The sequence below is a fragment of the Prunus persica genome, chromosome G6, assembly GCF_000346465.2.
Source record: "Prunus persica cultivar Lovell chromosome G6, Prunus_persica_NCBIv2, whole genome shotgun sequence".
NCBI lineage: Eukaryota > Viridiplantae > Streptophyta > Magnoliopsida > Rosales > Rosaceae > Prunus > Prunus persica.
Window position 1 is genome coordinate 5413398 of NC_034014.1, and position 18939 is coordinate 5432336.

At 34.8% G+C, this 18939-nt stretch overlaps 1 protein-coding gene across 1 annotated transcript; it reads right to left on the reverse strand.

Annotated features, from left to right (window-relative positions):
• On the reverse strand, positions 2976-4767 carry LOC18771994 (dof zinc finger protein DOF2.4). Its single transcript, XM_020567587.1, has 2 exons — positions 4513-4767; positions 2976-4310 (listed from the first exon to the last, which is right to left on the reverse strand). Exons 1-2 carry the CDS (start codon positions 4561-4563, stop codon positions 3273-3275), a joined length of 1089 nt encoding a protein of 362 aa, XP_020423176.1. The 5' UTR covers positions 4564-4767; the 3' UTR covers positions 2976-3272.

Consider the following 18939-nt stretch of genomic DNA (forward strand, 5'->3'; position numbering starts at 1 on the left):
TATGGTCCCTTAGGAAAATATGGGGCCACTGAATTTACTTTTTCAGATTGAATGCATGGAAGCTAATCTTAAATTTATAAAGACCCGAGTTAAAAATTTAAGTTCAGATGCAAATATGCATCTCTTAGCTAGATTGTATAATCAATCGGAGAAAAGAATGAGAGATCAAGAGATCATGCTGGTAAAGTACTTTTTTTGTTGTTGATGAATGCTAGTAAAGTACTTTGATGAGACATCAAATCACATATATTATGACTCTTTGTTTTAGAAAGATGATGACAATTTTAGTTCTTGTGTTTATGAGTTTTGCATTAATATCGTAAGTGTTACTTGTATTTATCCAAAATAGACGAGAGTTCGAGTGTTCTTATGCATAATGTCTTGATATTTAGGCTTCCATCATTTTCTTTCGAGTTACATTATATTAGAAGTGCTAAACTTGCATACTAGAGGTCTTAGAGGTTCGAATCCCCATGGCATCAGTTGTGTGTGTGTGAGAAATCCCAGCCTTTGTAGTTTAGATTATCGTTTGTGCTAAAATAAAAAACAAAGAAGAAGAAGAAGAAGTGCTCAAATCCTTGATCAATTGTCCAACTCCTCACTACTTGGCTGGCTAACACTTTTCAATACAAACTCTCTATACAAATCTCAAACATTTAACCCTATATTTCAGAAAGCTATAAGGTTGCAAGTAAATATTATCAACCATAAGAGAGTATATATTATAGCAATCCCAACTAATGTGACGTAGCACAAGTAAGACTCAAACTGAATATGCAGGTTGCAAGTAATTATTAACTAAAAATCTATGAAAAAGCTATAAGTTTAATGGCCCAGATTCCAGAACGTGTATCAGTGATACTGCACAAAACGCTCAAAAAGAAGGTGAAGAAGCAGAAATGTAAAAAGAAATGCAAAATTAAACGTGGACCCATTTGGAAGAAGAAGAAGATCAGAAGGTGATAAAGAGGAATAAAGTGAAAAAGAAAAAAATAAAACGCAGGCCCATCTCTGCTTCAACAAACATAAACACTTAACACTGGAGACAGAGAAAGAGAGAGCAAAAAGCAGCGAATAGAAAAAACTAACAATCAGAGAGAGAGAGAGAGAGAGAGAGAGAGAGAGCATATATTTCACGTTTATCAAAGTGTGGGTCAACAAAATGAACATCCATAACATAGAGGGTCTTGGATTTCCGAGCCATATGCTTTGCTTTTGAATAAGGCTTTGAAGCCTTTGATTGCTCTTCCAGCGGTTGTCGTACCTCTCAGTCTCTCAGGCTCATCACCAACAACAGCAACCATTCCTCTTTTATTTCTTTGCTTTCCCTTTTGCCTTCTTTGACGCCCATATGCAGAATGCATGCACATTTTCGACTCACAATAACTGTTTTCACTGTCCACGTCCCATGACCAAACTCATCAAATATCAAATATCGAGAGAGAGAGAGAGAGAGTGTGTGTGTGTGTGTGTGTGTGTGTGTCTGCTTTAATTTTTTGCTTCTGGCATTCTGGTTTGATTGCTTTATTCGTCCGTTGCTTGGCAGCCTTGGTTCTTGCAAAAGCAAATCCTTGATTCCTTCTCTTTTTCATAAGATGACCAGCCCTTTTTGGCTTACAATACTAATATGTAATTATTACATCGATCTCCGAAGAGATCAACAATACACACATATATCTTTCTATTCTAACGTGACAAAGTTTTATAATTTTTTTGACCCAATTTAAAAGGATGAGACACTGGGGGACCATGTTTGATTTTTAAAGTAGCAACAGTAAACACTATAAATAAAGTGTTAAAAAAAACGCATTTGCACTCAAAATCCTGTGTTCAATCACTTATAAGAAAAAAGCAATGATATATTATAGAGTTCATTTGACCTATATAGCTAGGGTTTTATCATATATAGCTCTTGCATGATGCAGCATTCTCTACCAAAAATCTAGAATACTTGTTGCTCACTTGGATTTGGTTGAGATGCTAAATACTTGCATGCATGGTTTTTAGTGGGATTTTTGGCGTTTTCTCACAATTTCCCTTCAAAGTCGTCAACTTTCACTTTCACCCATGTAAAACAAATAAGTACTACCACTGATCTTATCGTTCTTATTATTATTGAAAAATCATTATACACAGTACTGTTTTGTATGTATAATGATGATGCTTCTCTGATCTCTTTCTCTCTCTTCCCATCTGTCTCTCTGACTTAAAATCTAAATGTAGTAAACATGTTTTCCTTTGGAGGTGAAAACTGAAAACACATTAACACCTCAGTGAATCTCATAAAAACATGAGACAAGAAGCTTTCTTGGAATTCAAATTTGGCCAGATTTAGAGGAATTGGGGAAAACAGGGAAGTGGAGTCAGTGTCGACCCTCTCTCGATCAAGTCTTGATGACACGTCGATCTTTTCCTACATTAACTTGCGAGAGAGAGGAGAGAGAGAGAGGGAGGGAGGGAGACACCATTGAAGAGGATGCTGGTGAAGGACTTAATAAAGGCAACTCTTTTCAGAGCAATGGTGGAATGTGGATCAACTTCCTCAACAAAGTACTTTAAAAACTAAATGAGAGAGACAGAGAGAGACTTGCAATTAATGCACCACTGCAGGGACATAATAAATTAAGCTGCAGAATCTCTACATATATAAAGTATAAACTTCAATCTCCTCTTGATTCATGTACATATATATATATATATATATAATTTTGAAAAACATACTCTTCTTTAATTAATCGATATGCAGCTTTTGTCAAGTGGTGTTCCATGAAGATCGTACGAACAAAAACACATACATGGAGCCACATGTTTCAGCCACAGATTTTCATAGAATATCACTTACTAATTTCAAGCCAAAGTACCCTATTGTTTGCATAGTAAATCAAACGATAGAAATGGTGCGGATTGAATTTTCTCATCGTGATGCATGCAGTTGGTACGATTAATGCATGTGGCTGAAGAAGATATGAGAGATATACGATGAAATGAATTTTTTTTCAAAAGGAGTACCATTGATGATCAGCTCATAGTGGCAGATACAAACCCATATGGTACATACACACACCATACATTAGTTAACACACGATACATAAGTACTCAAAACAAGAAAGAAAGAAAGAAAGAAAGAAAAAAAGCAAATAAAATACAAATCAGAAAGACTACCATTTCTTAGTTATTGGATCCATATATCCACCTCTAATCATCATCAAGGATGACAAGGGCTCGTGCATCCATCTTAATTATACACTGGTTTAATTTCTGGCTTGGAAAACTTACAAGAGATGGCTTGTGGAAGAAGAGTTGAGGCCTGATAAATCTGTCCACGCATTCAAATTGCCACCCCAGAACTGATTATTGTTGTTTTCAGAAATATTAGTACCCAAAGAAGGTCTTGTCAAACTAAGCCCACGATTGTCTTCAACTTTCACTGGAGGGGGCAGGTGATCATCAGTATTATTAACCCTAGAATTATTAGCAGCCATAGGATCAGTCGGTGCTTGATGATGATGATCAACTCCTTGATCAGCAGTTTGAAATTGGTATAAACCTGTTGAGGGTGATGAATCAAACCCAGAACCACCCAAGAATGGAATTTGCTGCAAATTCAAATTGCGCCACTGGTTATCTCCTCCTAATATTCCACCATTTAAATTGTTAATATTATTGCCTCCTATCTGATGAAATTGGAACCCCATATGATGGTGGTGATCAGTCTGTCCCTGCTGGATCTCATTGAAGTTTAATCCCATGTTCCCAGCTCCACCATAACGTCCAAGACTTTGGATTGTTGAGGCCAGAAATGGCAGGGATTGATGAGTTGGCGGTGGCAGTTGTGACAAATGACTATCAATCATATGATGATCAGATGAGTTGGAACCTGTTTGAATATGATCGGTACTTGTGGCTGCTGGAGATTTGGACCTGCTGCTGCTGCTGCTGTTGCTTTTGCTTTTCTTGTTTCGGCGACATCCTCCTCCGACTGGAACATTCCTTAGGGCACCTCCTCGGGTCCAGTAACGCCGACATGTCTTGCAGAAGTGGCGAGGCTGAGAGAGGCTGTAGTTATTGAAGTAGCAAAACTTGGTGTTGGTGGACTCACACCTCGGACACTTGAGGGCGGTTTCTGGCTGTGGAATCTTTGCCATACGGGCTCGATCAGACATCGAACTGGGTCTGATGGAGCCCGGGCCACCACCACCAGTACTCCCTTGGCCACCGACATGAGTGAGTGGCGGCAGAGGCAGCGGTGGAAGCTCGAGTGGGTTTTCATTTCCAGTAGTAGTACTTCCCAGTGGATGATGATTTGGTTGCTGCAAGATAATAAAAATCCAAAGTAACTATGAGTTAAGCATAAGGAACATATATTTCTGGTATATTCACAAAGAGATATATATCACGAAGGAATAGGAATAAATATATCTTTTGAATTTGCTTTTTTTTTGTTCTTCCCTTTTCTGTTTTGGTGAAGATAGAAGGTGTTGATGGAAAAACTGGAGCTAGAGAAAACCTCACCTGGTGCCAATTGGGAGGATCTAAATAGACTGGAATAGATGAGAAAACCATGGTGTTTGATCTTTATTTCTTTTATAAAGTTTGATGGGTCTTTAGGAAATATGGTGGTGGAGAATCACACCAAGGGAATACCAGAGCCAAGAAAGAAAGAAAGAAAGAAAGAAAGAAAGAGAGAGAAAAGAGAAAGCAAAGAGAGGAGGAAAGCAAGGGAGAGGCTTTTGTATATTTTTGCTTTTATTCCCTCATTCTCATCTCTTTTTGTTTTATTATATATTTAGGGTTTTGAGTGGACGAAATTTCTTCGCATTTAAGCTTTCTTTTGAGATGCTGCGGACTGTGATTTAATTAGTGCTAAAAAAAAGCTACTTGCTGCCTGGCTCATGCAAGGAAGAGAGAGAATGAGAGAGAAAGAGAGAGATAGAGAACGTGGCACAGTAAAGCAAATTACAAATCACTATCTATTTGGCCCATGGTGGTGGGATCGCCACCCCCAAGTGAAGTCATCAAATTAATCCTGATTAGGAGTTGTACGGAATAATTAATATTAATTATGGCATTAATCCTTTTACCAACATGACTAATTTGCCATGGTAACTAACTCACCGTTGCCCTTAATCAATTGGTATCAAGTGGTAATCTTTTTTTACTTTGTTAGAAGAGATCATCAGTTGAAGCGATAGCTTTTCAATTAGTACTCTTTTTATTTTATCATGCAGCACCATCAATGTAATTGAAAAACTGATGAGTGCACCTTTGAGAAAGTCTCGTGGGGAAACTCTAGTTTGCAAAATCTATAAACTTAAAAAGAACACTTAGACTGTGTTTGGTTTGGGAATTGTGAGTGCTTCCAAGTAATCGTTTTCTTTGTTCGGTTGAAATAGATAAAATTATTTTTTCGGGTTTATAAATTCGTAGCAAATAATGTAAGAATTAGATAATATAAAGTGCGTTAAAAGATGATTGAATAAGAGAAACATATGAATTCATAAGTAAGACACACTATTACAAGAAAAATGTTAAAACTCACATGTGAGAGAAAATGTCACATAAAAAGGAATTTTTTTAATGAACTGTTATTAAACTCTTAACCAAGAAGGAATGTTGACGATGTACAGTGATTATGAAAAAGAAGTATGGGTGGGACGAAGGGGATGCTAAAAGTGTGAACCACATCCACATCCTAACCTAAGATTATTTTATGCTGAAAAAAAAAACACCACAAATTAAAGGTGCTAAATGTTATTTTTCTTCTTCTTCTTCTATACTTTAGCACAAAAAAATAATTATAAATTCATATTAATTCCAACATGCTACATTACTGTGATAGATAAGACTCCTTTTCTTTCTAAGCAGTCAATTACGACAGACCATCGATAAAGAAAAAATCTTTAGCGTGCCCCAAATTTTATCCATCTTTATGGCCTTTTAAGCATCACAAAATCTTCAAGTTGTCTCGCAACTTTAATGCCTAACTCATCATATAATTTATGAAAACAAAAGAGAACATCCATCAAAGTGTCTGTATAATTAATTTGTCATTTATATATTATTTGAGCTAAGTGAGAGCACTAAGAGTTAGCAAGCAAGAGTTTCGATACCTTTCTTTCTTTCGTGACTCTTTTTTTTTTTTTTTTTTTTTTTTCTGTTTAATCACCTTTTTCCAGAAAGAGACCCAGTATGGTTTGCAGGTCGCTAAATATTATAGAATTTCTCTTTTGGGTGTGGGGCTAAGGCTAAGGGGGATGCGAGAACGAACCACCTAATAAATAAAAGCCAAAGCTTCGTCTATAAGGAATCTTCTTTTACTGATCACAGTAATTAAGTTCATTAATTTTCTTTAGGTTAACAAGAAAATGTCACAAGATATTAAACTTTGGATTCCACATGGATCATTCATACATACCTCGCCTCCCTCAGTTAAACATGCATGCATTTTGAGGTTTTGTTTTGCATGGTAGAAAAATATATATGATTGCCGTGTCGTGATCTATAAAAATGGATGTGACTCTTGCACTAGGTGTGCGCACTCTCTTGGCTTGGTTGTTTCTGTTTCTCCTCCCTTTGTTGTTTCTGGCTTCTTACTTTTCAAGGAAGTATTTTTCGACCACAAAAAAGCTAAAAAAGAAAAGAGAAATAATAGAACCTCAATCGACTTTTACCTACTCTTACCATTGAATTATTAAGACATAACCTACCATGATATAGATACTGACTACATGAGTATTTCTATAGATAATCCGGATGGGAAAAGAACTACAACTTTCTCATATGCGGAAAGTCGGAAAGAGTAATAGAAAATATATGGCGTCCGCATGGTAACAACGTCCGAACATCCGCATAGGAGAAAATTTATATATAATAATAATAATAATTATTATAATAATAATAAAAAAGCATGTTTGGTTTTGAGGCCAAAAAGGCAACCATGTAAAATACTCTTTAATGGATCTTTACTTTGTATTTGGATGATGAAATTTAAGAGTACTAAGGAATTTCAAGATGGTGGAAATTAATGTTATTAAATTTGTGTAGTTTCTTGTTTATTATGTTTAGCTAACCTTAAAAAAAGCTAGATGATGTTATAGGATACAATACTTTAGTACGAGGAAAGAAAAACTTAAAAGAAGATTACTTAGTGAAATATGATGCGATTAGAAAAGAGGACATATTATCACTATATTTACATCATGTAGCTATATCTTTAAATCAATATAATGTTGTTTTATATATATATATATATTTATAACTAAATTAAAAAACAAGGGCAAGAAGTGACTAAATTAACTCTCTCTCTCTCTCTCTCTCTCGATATTAAAGACAATCAAAATGTCTCCCAAGATCCATTTTGTTGGAGGAGATTCAAACTTGTGTTGTTAGATTAAAGAAAATGAATGTGCAAACCAAAATATTGGTTATGAGAAGAATAGTTAAATAATTGAATAATTTCTTTTAAAATAAAAAATAATATCATTTATGAAATGGAAAAGCACAAATAGATCATGCAATAGAAGGCTTTAAAAAAAATAAAAAAATAAAAGACTAAGTGGTTTCATGCAAAATAAACTAAGAATTGGTTGCTATTTATATACGTAATAGATTTTAGAACTAACATTTCAACTTTAAGTTAGAAATTTGAATACTTAAGTATAAACAATTCCACAATTTTTTTAGACAAACAATTCTATAATTTCAACTTGGTTTAACAATAACTGATGATGATCAATATTTTGTTTAAGCACTTGGTCATGTTTGATGTTTGCCATAATAATAATTGGATGTCTGCTAGGGAACCTCTGAGTTTTGCTTTATAGCCCTTTAATTTGGCTTTTTTTACATTTCCATAACAGCAAAAGTAAGTAATTATCCAAAAAGAAAATTAGAAGTACATAGTAGCATAATAAGAAACCAGTATCATTTACAAGTTTGTAAAGAATCTATAGAAACATTTCAAGAACATTTAGACATATTAAAAGAAAAAGGTAAACTTAAATAAATTTTAATTATATGATAGCATACCTTAATTTAGAAATCAATGAACACCAAAAGAGAAAATTAACTTTAAATAATAATACATTAGTTTTTTTTTTACACAAAAAAAACATAAACATCTATTACACAGCAGTAATAACCCAATCTTTATAAAGAAAGACATATGGCAACATGTTTCATATGGACGGAAAAAAAGAATCTTTCTTATTGTGACTTTATTTAAGACAAAGGAATCACCTGGCCTCCCTTAGTTAAACATGCATGCATTTTGAGGTTTTATTTTGTATAGTAGAAAAATATATATATATATATATATATAATTGTCGTGATCTATAAAAATAGATGTAAAAGCTTGCACTAGAGAATGGTGTGCACTCTCTTGGCTTGGTTGTTTCTGTTTCTCCTCCCTTTGTTGTTTCTGTCTTCTTGCTTTTCAATGAAGTATTTTTTGACCCAAAAAAAAAAAAAAGATGAAGAGAAATTATAGAACCTCAATCGACTTTTACCTACTCCTACCATTGAGTTATTAAGGCAAAACCTACCAGGATATAGATACTAACTACTTTAGTATTTCTTTCGTCCAAAAAAAAAAAAAAAAAACTACATTAGTATTTCTACATATATAATAAAAAGCATGTTCATGTTGAGGCCAAAAAGGCGACTAAGTAAAATACTCTTTAATAAATCTTTCTTTTGTGTTTCGATGAGGAAATCTAAGAGTACTAAGGAATTTTAAGATGGTAAAAATTAATGTCATTAAATTTCTGAAGTTTCTTGTTTATTATGTTTAGCTAACCTAAAAAAGATGGGAAAAGTTGCTAGATGATGTTATAGGGATACAATATTATACCTTGGCACGAGTTAAGAAAAACCTAAAATAAGATTACTTAGTGAAATATGATGCTATTAAGAAAGAGGACATATTACCACCTAAATTTACATCATGTACGCTATATCTTTAAATCAATATGATGTTTTTTGAAAAACTAAATTAAAAATCAAGGGGAAGACAATGAAAATGTCTCCAAGATCCATTTTCTTGGAGGAGATTCAAACTTGTGTTGTTAGAGCATTCGCAATGGTTGTTCAATAGTTCAATGTAATATTTCAATAAATTGAACTTTTTTTGAATCTTTTTTTTTTAATGAAAAAAAAGTTTAGGGAGAGGAGGGAGGCTACAGTTCAATAGCTTCAGATCAATAGTTATATCTTCTTACATATTTTTTTTTTACATACCCAAATAAAATAAAATGGATAAATTGTACCATTGAAATATTCTAAAAGAGATCTTTAAAAAGAGACCAATTTTAAATATATTTGGAAGAAGAAAAAAATTTAATTTCATGCCAAACTTGTATATTTGGAATTTTATTTATTTATTTATAAAATGGAAAAGCACAAATAGATCATGCAATAGAAGGCTTTTAAAATTAAAATAAAAGTTTCATGCATAATAAACTAAGAAAAGGTTGATATTATGTAATAGATTTTAGAAAATAACATTTCAACTTTAAGTTAGAAATTTGAATAAACAATTCCATTCCACAATTTTTTTAGACAAACAATTCTACAATTTCAACATGGTTTACTTGATACTTTACCAATATGGGATTTTAAATCCCTTTCTAACCCCAATATCTCTTCAAACCCCTCGTTGGAATGTCCATCCGAAAGTAGAAAGTACAAATTTTACATTTTAATTAGTATTCTAACTAATGTTACAATATCGCTTGTACTAAAATAAAAACTAATGTTACGATATTATTTATTTGATTTTAATGAGATAACTCACCTACAATAAAGTCTTGCATTATGTGCTTTAAATATAAAACATACTCTAATCAATAGATATCACTGAAAAACAAACGAGAACAACTTCTTTTTCTTTCTTTTTTCCATGGAAAAACAATGCTAATGGTAACGGCATGTGAAAAATCCAACGGATATCAGAAAAAAAAAAGTTAAGTTAAACGTTAAAAAGCATAGAAAAATTTGTAGATGAGTTCTCAAGCTGCGGCCCCATCGGCTCTTAATAATGAATGACAAAAGTAGGATCCTGAAATTAAGAAAGTATGGGCTGGTGGCGCCCCCATAGTCCAATGATGTAGCAACACATCAACGTCAATCTTTTTCATCGGATGCCTATGGTCGGGGGGGATATGAAGTTATGAACTCACTCAACTCAACAATCCCGAGTTGTATACAAACTTATTTTTATTGAGTTTCATAATAATCAGGTCATGTGATGTGTTATACGACCAAGGGTGTATACATCCCGGAATAAATAAGTTTCTTTCTTATGTTGAGACCCCGCTAATTTACGGAAAAAATTTCTTATATTTCATTACGAAATACATACGACGCAAATTAAACAGCGAAAATGAAGTTTAGCTTTTAATAGTAACACTTGTGAATATTTTATATCTTGTTTGAAATTTCCTTGCCTTTTGTTATCAAGAAAATCAGTCAAAACTCAAAAGAACATGAGAGATCATGCTTGTCCAACTTTCAATTTAAGTTCAAATTTGCTGACGTTTATCGAATATTTTTCATAGAAAGTGGTCGCAACTCATGAAGATGTGCAATAAACTACTATTTTTCTTTTGTCTTGTACAATTACAATATACCACGTGGAAGCGTCATGCATTCAATTATGTTCATCTCCAACAACATAGATGACCATGAAAATCTTATGGCATTCTCAAATTCCAACAATAGATTTACTTTTCTAAAATTACCAACAATATATATATATAAAAATTTTAACAAAGTCAAACTGTCTATTTTTCAAGACTTCATTTATAGATTATCCTTACAAAAAATCAAAAAAAATCAAAAATTATTAAAGCATCGATCTAAATAATAAAATAATTAACAATAATCTAATTGAGTTGTCAAATGATTTCGGATTCAAGTAATTTTTTGCATATATGATCGTTGAGGGAATATCTAAAAATTAGACAGTTTTTGTTGTTGACAAATAACTAATGAATTCTAACACTCCTAGTCTTATTTTCTATTGATTTTTTAATTTTAATTAGCCAGTGTAATGAAAGAGACCTTTGCCTAACCTATTGTTGGGCTCTATATAAACCAGCTGTGGCTGAAGTGTTTTAGAATAATAGAGAGGATAGATTTCCCTTAATAATGGTGGATTCAGTTTAGTTTATCTTATTTAATAGTTGATTATTTGAACTTTAAATGAAGGCCAGAATTTATGCATGGGTGGAGCTGCTGGCTCTTAATCTTTTTGTTTGGGCATTATTATTTTTATCTTAAGAATATTGCATGCATATCTCATCGTGCTTCCTGCTGCTGTTTTTATCTTGAATGAACGTGCGGAAGATTCTACTTGTTTGTTTATAAATAAATAGATCCCAATCGGAAAAGACTGATCTTTGGTTGGTTTAGTGGCTTTGGAATCTAATTCTCCATCAAATTTTAGCAGAGTACGGCCTTTTGCTCCATTTTTTCATGCCAAAAGCTAACTCTCTTCATGTGGGGAGATATGTTTAGTTGGAAAGGAAGCAAATTGCAGCTTTAACATATTAACGTGTCCATCTCTCTCTCTCTCTCTCTCTCTCTCTCTCTCTCTCTCTCTCTCTCTCTCTCTCTCTCTCTCTCTCTCATACACTCCCACAGGGGACTCTTTGCGCGTAGACAGATAATGTTCTTGCCCCACAAACCCTATGCACTTTTTGGGTTAGATATGTAAATGATTAAATGGTTTATTGGTTGGACCTAAATTGCTCGCTTTTTTGGTACAAACCTTCATGAATCAAGCATTATGAGGGGGGGTCAACTACATCAAAAGCAAGGTTCTCCATCCAATTTCAAATAGAGAAATGGTACGTACCATTTTTACTTTTTATGTCAAAGCTAGGTTGCAATACAAGTGGATGTGATGCGTTAATATAAGAGAGGAGGTGATTGGCTCTAGTATTTTTAGCATCAATCTACAGTATATGGTACATTTTATTAATACTCAATCAAATTAAATTACTAAGTCTAAATGCAAACCGAACATAATTACCCGGGATAAGCATGGTGGTCCCATAACCCACATGTCGCTAGATCGTTCGTAACTAAGTTTTGATACCATGTTAGATATGCATCATGCACTGTAGATTGTACTAAGATACTGTTGTGTTAGAATTCCATATGAAACTAACTAGCACAACCAAAACGCACAGCTTCGACTCATTTAAATCAGTGTGGGGGAGAAAAAATCTGCTACCAAAGTTAAAAGAAGTTCTCTCTCTCTCTCTCTCTCTCTCTCTCTCTCTCTCATGCTTTAATCTGACCAAAAGAATGACCAGAAAACCTACCACAGCTTCACAACAGGCGAGGGGCAAAATTAGTATCTATCCATCTATTTGTGCATGCCGACAAAATATAATATTATTTCAAACGATGTTTATTTGGTGTAGGAGGCAAAAGCCACATCGCTGTCATATATATTAGGGTCCGGAAAGACATAATTGGTACCTGCATGAGCACAGAAATCAATATCAAAAAAGAAAAATATTGTGGAAAATAAAAGTTTCTTTTCAGTTCTTTTACCGTTCGACTAACTAGCCCTTGGCACTCGAGTGTGCCAATTGGTTTTTTATTTTATTTTATTTATATAGAATTTTTTTTAAAAAATAGATAGTTGTGTTTTACAAAATTAGAATCCATTATTTTATTTTAATTTTATAAAAAATTTTAAATAAGAAAAAGTTTGAATTTACCATATTATCTTTATGTAATTAATAGTTTCAATTTTAAATATTTTACTATTCTGTCTTTTATTTTATATATATATAGATTAACGGTCCTCTCCCCACTAACTATATGTTTCAATATTTGTGTATGTGCTTTAAGCTATATTTAAAATGGGTATGTTCCAGAAATTCTTTAATATATTTGTTGTAGTAGAAAAAGTGGGAGAATGAGTCATTTTATAGTCAGGGCTTAGATGGGTCTTATGTCTTAATTGTTAAATCAGACTAATTAATTTAATTCAATGATTAACTAATTTGATCTAAAAGATAAAACCTCCATATATAAAGACGCTGACTATAGAATTCTTGGTGGGAGAATGCCCCTTAGGTGGCAAATCAATAAAGGCCCAATTGACCATTTCAAGACTGCTCTCCGGCTAACGAAGGCCTAAGAAGCCAGTCCTGTCCTCTTATGCAATAGAGTATACTATCCAGGCCCACAGAACCATGTGGCTCTCGCAATCCATGCCAATGCATAGCATTCGTTCCCCGTATGATTTGTTTGGTTTTCTTGTTTTTGGTCAACATGTTTGGTTATCTTTTTGAATGGTTCTTTATTCATTATTATCTTTTTTTTTTCTTTTTTCATATGATCATATTGGTTTGGCTATCTGATAGAGTTTTGATTTGGTAGGAGATTCACTGATCGAGTTTTAAGATTGTAATTGTTATGATTCCAAAAGAAAAAAGGAAAAGAGAATGGAAGGTAATTCGAACTTTAACATGAACATAATAATAAATGCTCGTAGCACTAGAGAGCTATAAAAAAATTATTGAAACAAAAGTAAATTCCAAAAATTCCTGAATATTATTTGTTGCAGTAGTCTGGTCACCTGACAAACTAAACTAATAAACGCGGATTAGTATTCTAAAACTTCAAATTATAAATGAGATCAAATTGAAAAGCTCGATTGAGACCATGTCAATTTCCTTGTAATAACAAAATTTCAAGGAGGAGCAGCGTCGTTTGCATGCACTTGAAAAGCAGCATCTAGTTGATGCAGGAACATCACAAATTGACCTTCCTTTGGAAATTCAATGGTGGGATCCTCCACCCTTCGAATCTTGTATCCCAAGAAAGCTTGGCACGCAGCGCATTTCACATCTGTCGCCAGTATGCTAAAGGAAGGATCACGGTATTCCCTCTCTACCTCAGCCAAGTTTACACATTTTAGGAATATTCCATGTCTCTCCTGCAAAAGAAAGAAGGAAAAAAAAAAAGAAGGTAACATGTTATAAAAACAAATTTCAATGATTTTCCGTTTTACTCTTCAAACTATGACCCTAATCGAGGTTAATCCTCACGAACCAAAAACTAGAACTAATTAAAACAGCCAATTTAGCCATGGCTATTTTAATTAGTTCAAGGTGTTAAATTGGCTGATTTTTAAGTTGGGGGGTTAAATTAGATTAGGTGATAGTTCAGGATATAAAACGGCTGAAAAATCCATCGTAATTTTAAAGAAAAACAACAAAAAGGATTGAGGAAACTTCATGAAACCAAAACCAAGATTCTGAAGTTACAAAGAAGCACTGAACAACAAGAAGTAAGAGCTTAGGAGCTGGTGATTGAATGATGAAAGAAGATGAAGAAAAGAAGAAGAAGCAACGGCTGAAAAGATTGTTCATTGTGGGAAGGAACAGATGGGGAAGGTCTTTGGCCATGGATAGCCATTAAATTTACAATAGCAGAGAAAATTCAGAAAACAATTTCCTCGCTCCACCAGATTCAGAATGCTTGCAGAACAAGAGATCGTTATCACTAAGATTATGAATTTAAATTACCTTCATAGTCACCCTAATGCAATCATTCGCTACTGCAATAACAGTACTGCAGTTCTTGCAGTGTAGAATCTCCATTGCCATGAGTAATCAGCGAGAAAATTAATCAGAGAGAAAATTAAGTGAAGATGTGCTTGGGGGAGGGAGGGAGGGATGTGCTTTATAAGGGACTCCATGAAGTAGGAAACTTAGAAAGAAAAAATTAGGATGGAAATTGGGAAACTTGGAGGTTCGAAAAATTATAATTGGAAAGTGGGAATCTTAAGCCTCTGCTGCTCATCTTCATGCTTTACAATTGGGAAACCTGAAAAAAAAAATTAGCATGCAAAGTGGGAAACTTGGAGGCTCTTTTCCCTCTCGTAATCTGAATATCAGATCAGACCCATTGGAATTGGATGTGATCATGTGAGGATTGCAAGAGAATTATTGGGCTTTTCATGTACCATACGGTCTTCCCTTTGTTTAAAGCGTTTTATTGGGCTAAGCTCTTTTGTATTTTGGGCTTGGCGTGTTCCTTCTATCCCAGTTTAAAGTTTTCCAGATTTTAGTTTCAGGCCGTGACTTATTCAAACCCAAAAAAGTACATAAATAAAATTTAATTAATTAATAAATAAAAATTTACAACCAGCTACCAAATTTTTCCGTAACTTTCTTAATCAATTAATTTGTAATAACATTATCAAAAACGCAAAGAAGGTGATTTAGAATAAAACAATCCAGAAATTAAAGACAATTACCAGACTCCATGTAGGCATCCAGCTTCTGCATGTCAAGGAAAAACTGGCCCTCCTTTGCTAATATAATGCTACGATCCCGTGTTGAAATTTAGAAAACTCAAATAATCTCAGATAGAAAGCTTTTGTTGAACTGAAGTAAATTCTGATTGACTGAAACACAGCTTAAATAACACGTACAAGATAACTGACTCAGATAATGGAATGAACAACTAAACATCCCACTACAACCAATACTAACAGACGTCTCCCACTACTACCAATACTAACAGACTTATCCCACAACTAGAACACTCCTATTGAATAGGTACCACAACTGATTTCCTAAAACATAGGAACCAACGTTTATTGAATTACAAATAACATAAATAATTTCTAACACCCTCCCTTATTAAACCGAACGTTCTTCAGACTTCAGTTTAGAAAAAGTCTCCAAGTAACTTTGTTGTTGCTGCTACTGCTTCACCATTAAACAAGATCCTTCCTGGAACACACCCCTAACAAATTCCTCAACTTCACAAACACGGGTAACTTGAGTGGCTTGGTCATAATGTCTGCAATCTGATCTTCACTCTTGCAATAATTCAAATCAATGATTCCATCTTTGCAAAGATCACGCAAAAAATGAAATCTCACATGGATGTGCTTAGTTCTTCCATGTAGAACAGGATTCTTCCCAACTTTGATTGCTGAGATGTTGTCACAGTAAATAAGAGTAGGACCTTGCTGCTGGAAGTATAATTCTTCTAGTAACCTTCTCAACCATATGGCTTGACAAGCACATGTAGTTGAAGCCACAAATTCAGCTTCTGTGGTTGAGAGAGTAACAATTTGCTGCTTCTTGGAAGACCATGATATTGCTCATGTCCCCATCATAAACACATAGCCTGATGTACTTTTACTATCATCTGGATCACCTGCATAATCACTATCAGTGTAACCCAACAAATTAGACATCTTCTCCTTCTTGTAGAAAATTCCGTACTCCTTAGTCCCTTGCAAATATCTGAATATCCTTTTTACAGCCATAAGGTGAGACTCCATTGGACTTTCCATGTACCGACTAATAAGACTTACAGCATGCATTATGTCAGGTCTGGTTGCTGTGAGGCACATAAGGCTGCCAACAATTTGCTTGAAAAGCGTACCATCAACTTTCTTTCCTCCAGGATTCTTAGTCAGCTTCAATCCCAGTTCAGTTAGAGTACCAACTGAGTTGCAATTCTGCATTTCAAACCTGTCCAAAATACTCTGGACATATTTTTTCTGTGAAATAAAAATACCACCAACAGATTGTACCACTTTAATGCCAAGAAAGTAATGCATCAGTCCTAAATCTGACATGTCAAATTCATTCATCATAGAATGCTTAAAATCATCAAACATGGCCTCATGGTTTCCTGTGTAGATCAAATCATCCACATATAAGCATACAATGAGTATCTTCCCCTCATCTCCAATTTTTATAAACAGTGTATGCTCATATGGGCATTTTTGAAAACCTTTCCTCAAAAAATAAACATCTATACGACTGTACCAAGCTCGGGGTGCTTGTTTCAGTCCATATAATGCCTTTTTAAACTTATATACCTTATTTTCATGCCCTTGTTTCACATAACCAGAGGGTTGGTCTACATATACCTGTTCCTGCAGATCGCCATGAAGGAAGGCGGACTTCACATCTAACTGAAAGATGGGCCAAGCATTCTGTGCAGCAAGTGAAAGAACCAAACGAATGATATCAAGTCTCACAACTGGAGCAAAGACTTCTTTGTAATCAACACCATACTCTTGCTTGTAGCCTGTTGCAACTAGGCGTGCTTTGTACTTATCAACTTCTCCATTTTTATTGAACTTCGTCTTGTAGACCCACTTGACACCAATGGTTTTCTGTCCTTGGGGAAGATCTGTCAATTCCCACGTTTTATTTTTCTCAATGGCTTTGATCTCCTCGGCCATGGCTTTCTGCCATTTTGATTCTTGGACAGCATCTTGGAATGACACAGGATCACAATCTGAAAATAAGGCATAATGACTGAGTTCTTCTTCAGAATCACAATTAATTCCACTGACCTCATAATCTTGCAGCCATGCAGGCCTTTTCCTTGTGTGTGATGGTCGTGGACTAGATGGTTGCACCTCATTTAGTTCAGTGGCTGGAACGTTAGAGGATTGCAATGGCTCTGCAATCCCTAAAGCGTCTTTTTCTTCATCAAAGCTTACAGGAATTTACTTGTGTCCTGTGCCATTTTCAGTCCAATCCCACGCATTTTCTTCATCAAACACCACATCTCGACTTATGATGATCTTCTTTGTGACAGGATTTATCAACTTATAGGCTTTTGAGTGGTCACTGATCCCAAGAAATACACACTTCTCACCCTTGTCATCCAATTTCTTCCTCTTCTTGTCAGGGACATGAGCATAGGCTATGCAGCCAAAGATTTTAAAATGATCCACTGCTGGTTTGTGTCCCTTCCACGCTTCCTCAGGTGTCATATTCTTGACAACTAGTGTGGGACTTCGATTCAACACGTGAATGCTCCAATTCACCGCCTCTGGCCAGGAAAGTTTTGGAATGTTTCTCTTGGCCAACATGCAGCGAACCATGTTTTAGAATTGTACGATTCTTCCTCTCACATACACCATTTTGTTGTGGTGTGTACGCTGCAGTGAGCTGTCTTCGAATATCACTGACATCACAAAAATCAGAAAACTCTTGTGAGTTGAACTCTCCACCACGATCTGTTCGAAACACTTTGATAGGCTTTCCCACATCATGCTCAACACGAGCTTTGAAGCTTTTGAATGTTGAAAATGCTTCTGATTTTTCCTGCAAGAAATATACCCACGTCTTCCGACTGTAGTCATCAATAAATATTATGAAATACCTCTTTTTCCCATTTGATGCAGGATTTATGGTCCACATATGTCGGAATGAACCAGCTCCAAAGGTTGCTGAGCTCTCCAGGCCTTCTCTTTTGGAAAGGACTCACGATGCTGCTTTCCGATCATACATTCTTCACAAATTTGAGCAGGAGAATCAATTTCTGGGAGACCAATTACCATATTCTTCTTGTGCAATGTCTTCAGACCATTAAAATTGAGATGACCATATCGGAAATGCCAAAGCCACGCCATATTTTCAACCTTGGCAGTCAGACAAGCTTGAACATCTTTTGTATTGACAAAGGAAACAATCGATTCTTTGTCATCTCCACTTGAGCAATCGTTCCTCTTCTTGGATCACTGATCTCACAAGTGCCTTCTTTGATGGTGATCACATAGCCCTTCTCTTGCAGCTGGCCAATGCTAAGCAAATTGGTTTTTAAGGCAGGAGCATAATACACATTAGAAATGGTCTGAAGAGAGTTATCCTTTGCTTTGATTTGGATATCACCCTTCCCCATCACTGAAATCAAAGAATCATCACCAAATTTCACAGTAGTATGAAATGAATCATCTAAATGATGAAAGTCATACTTACTCCCACACATATGATTGCTACACCTTGAGTCAATGTACCACCAATTGGAACGGGATTCCTCCTTTGTATCGCAAGCCATAAGAAGAGTTTCTTCATCTCCTTGAGTAAAGTTTGATGCCTCACCCTTTTCTTTAGACATGTTAGTGTAGCATTCAGAGTGATAGTGACC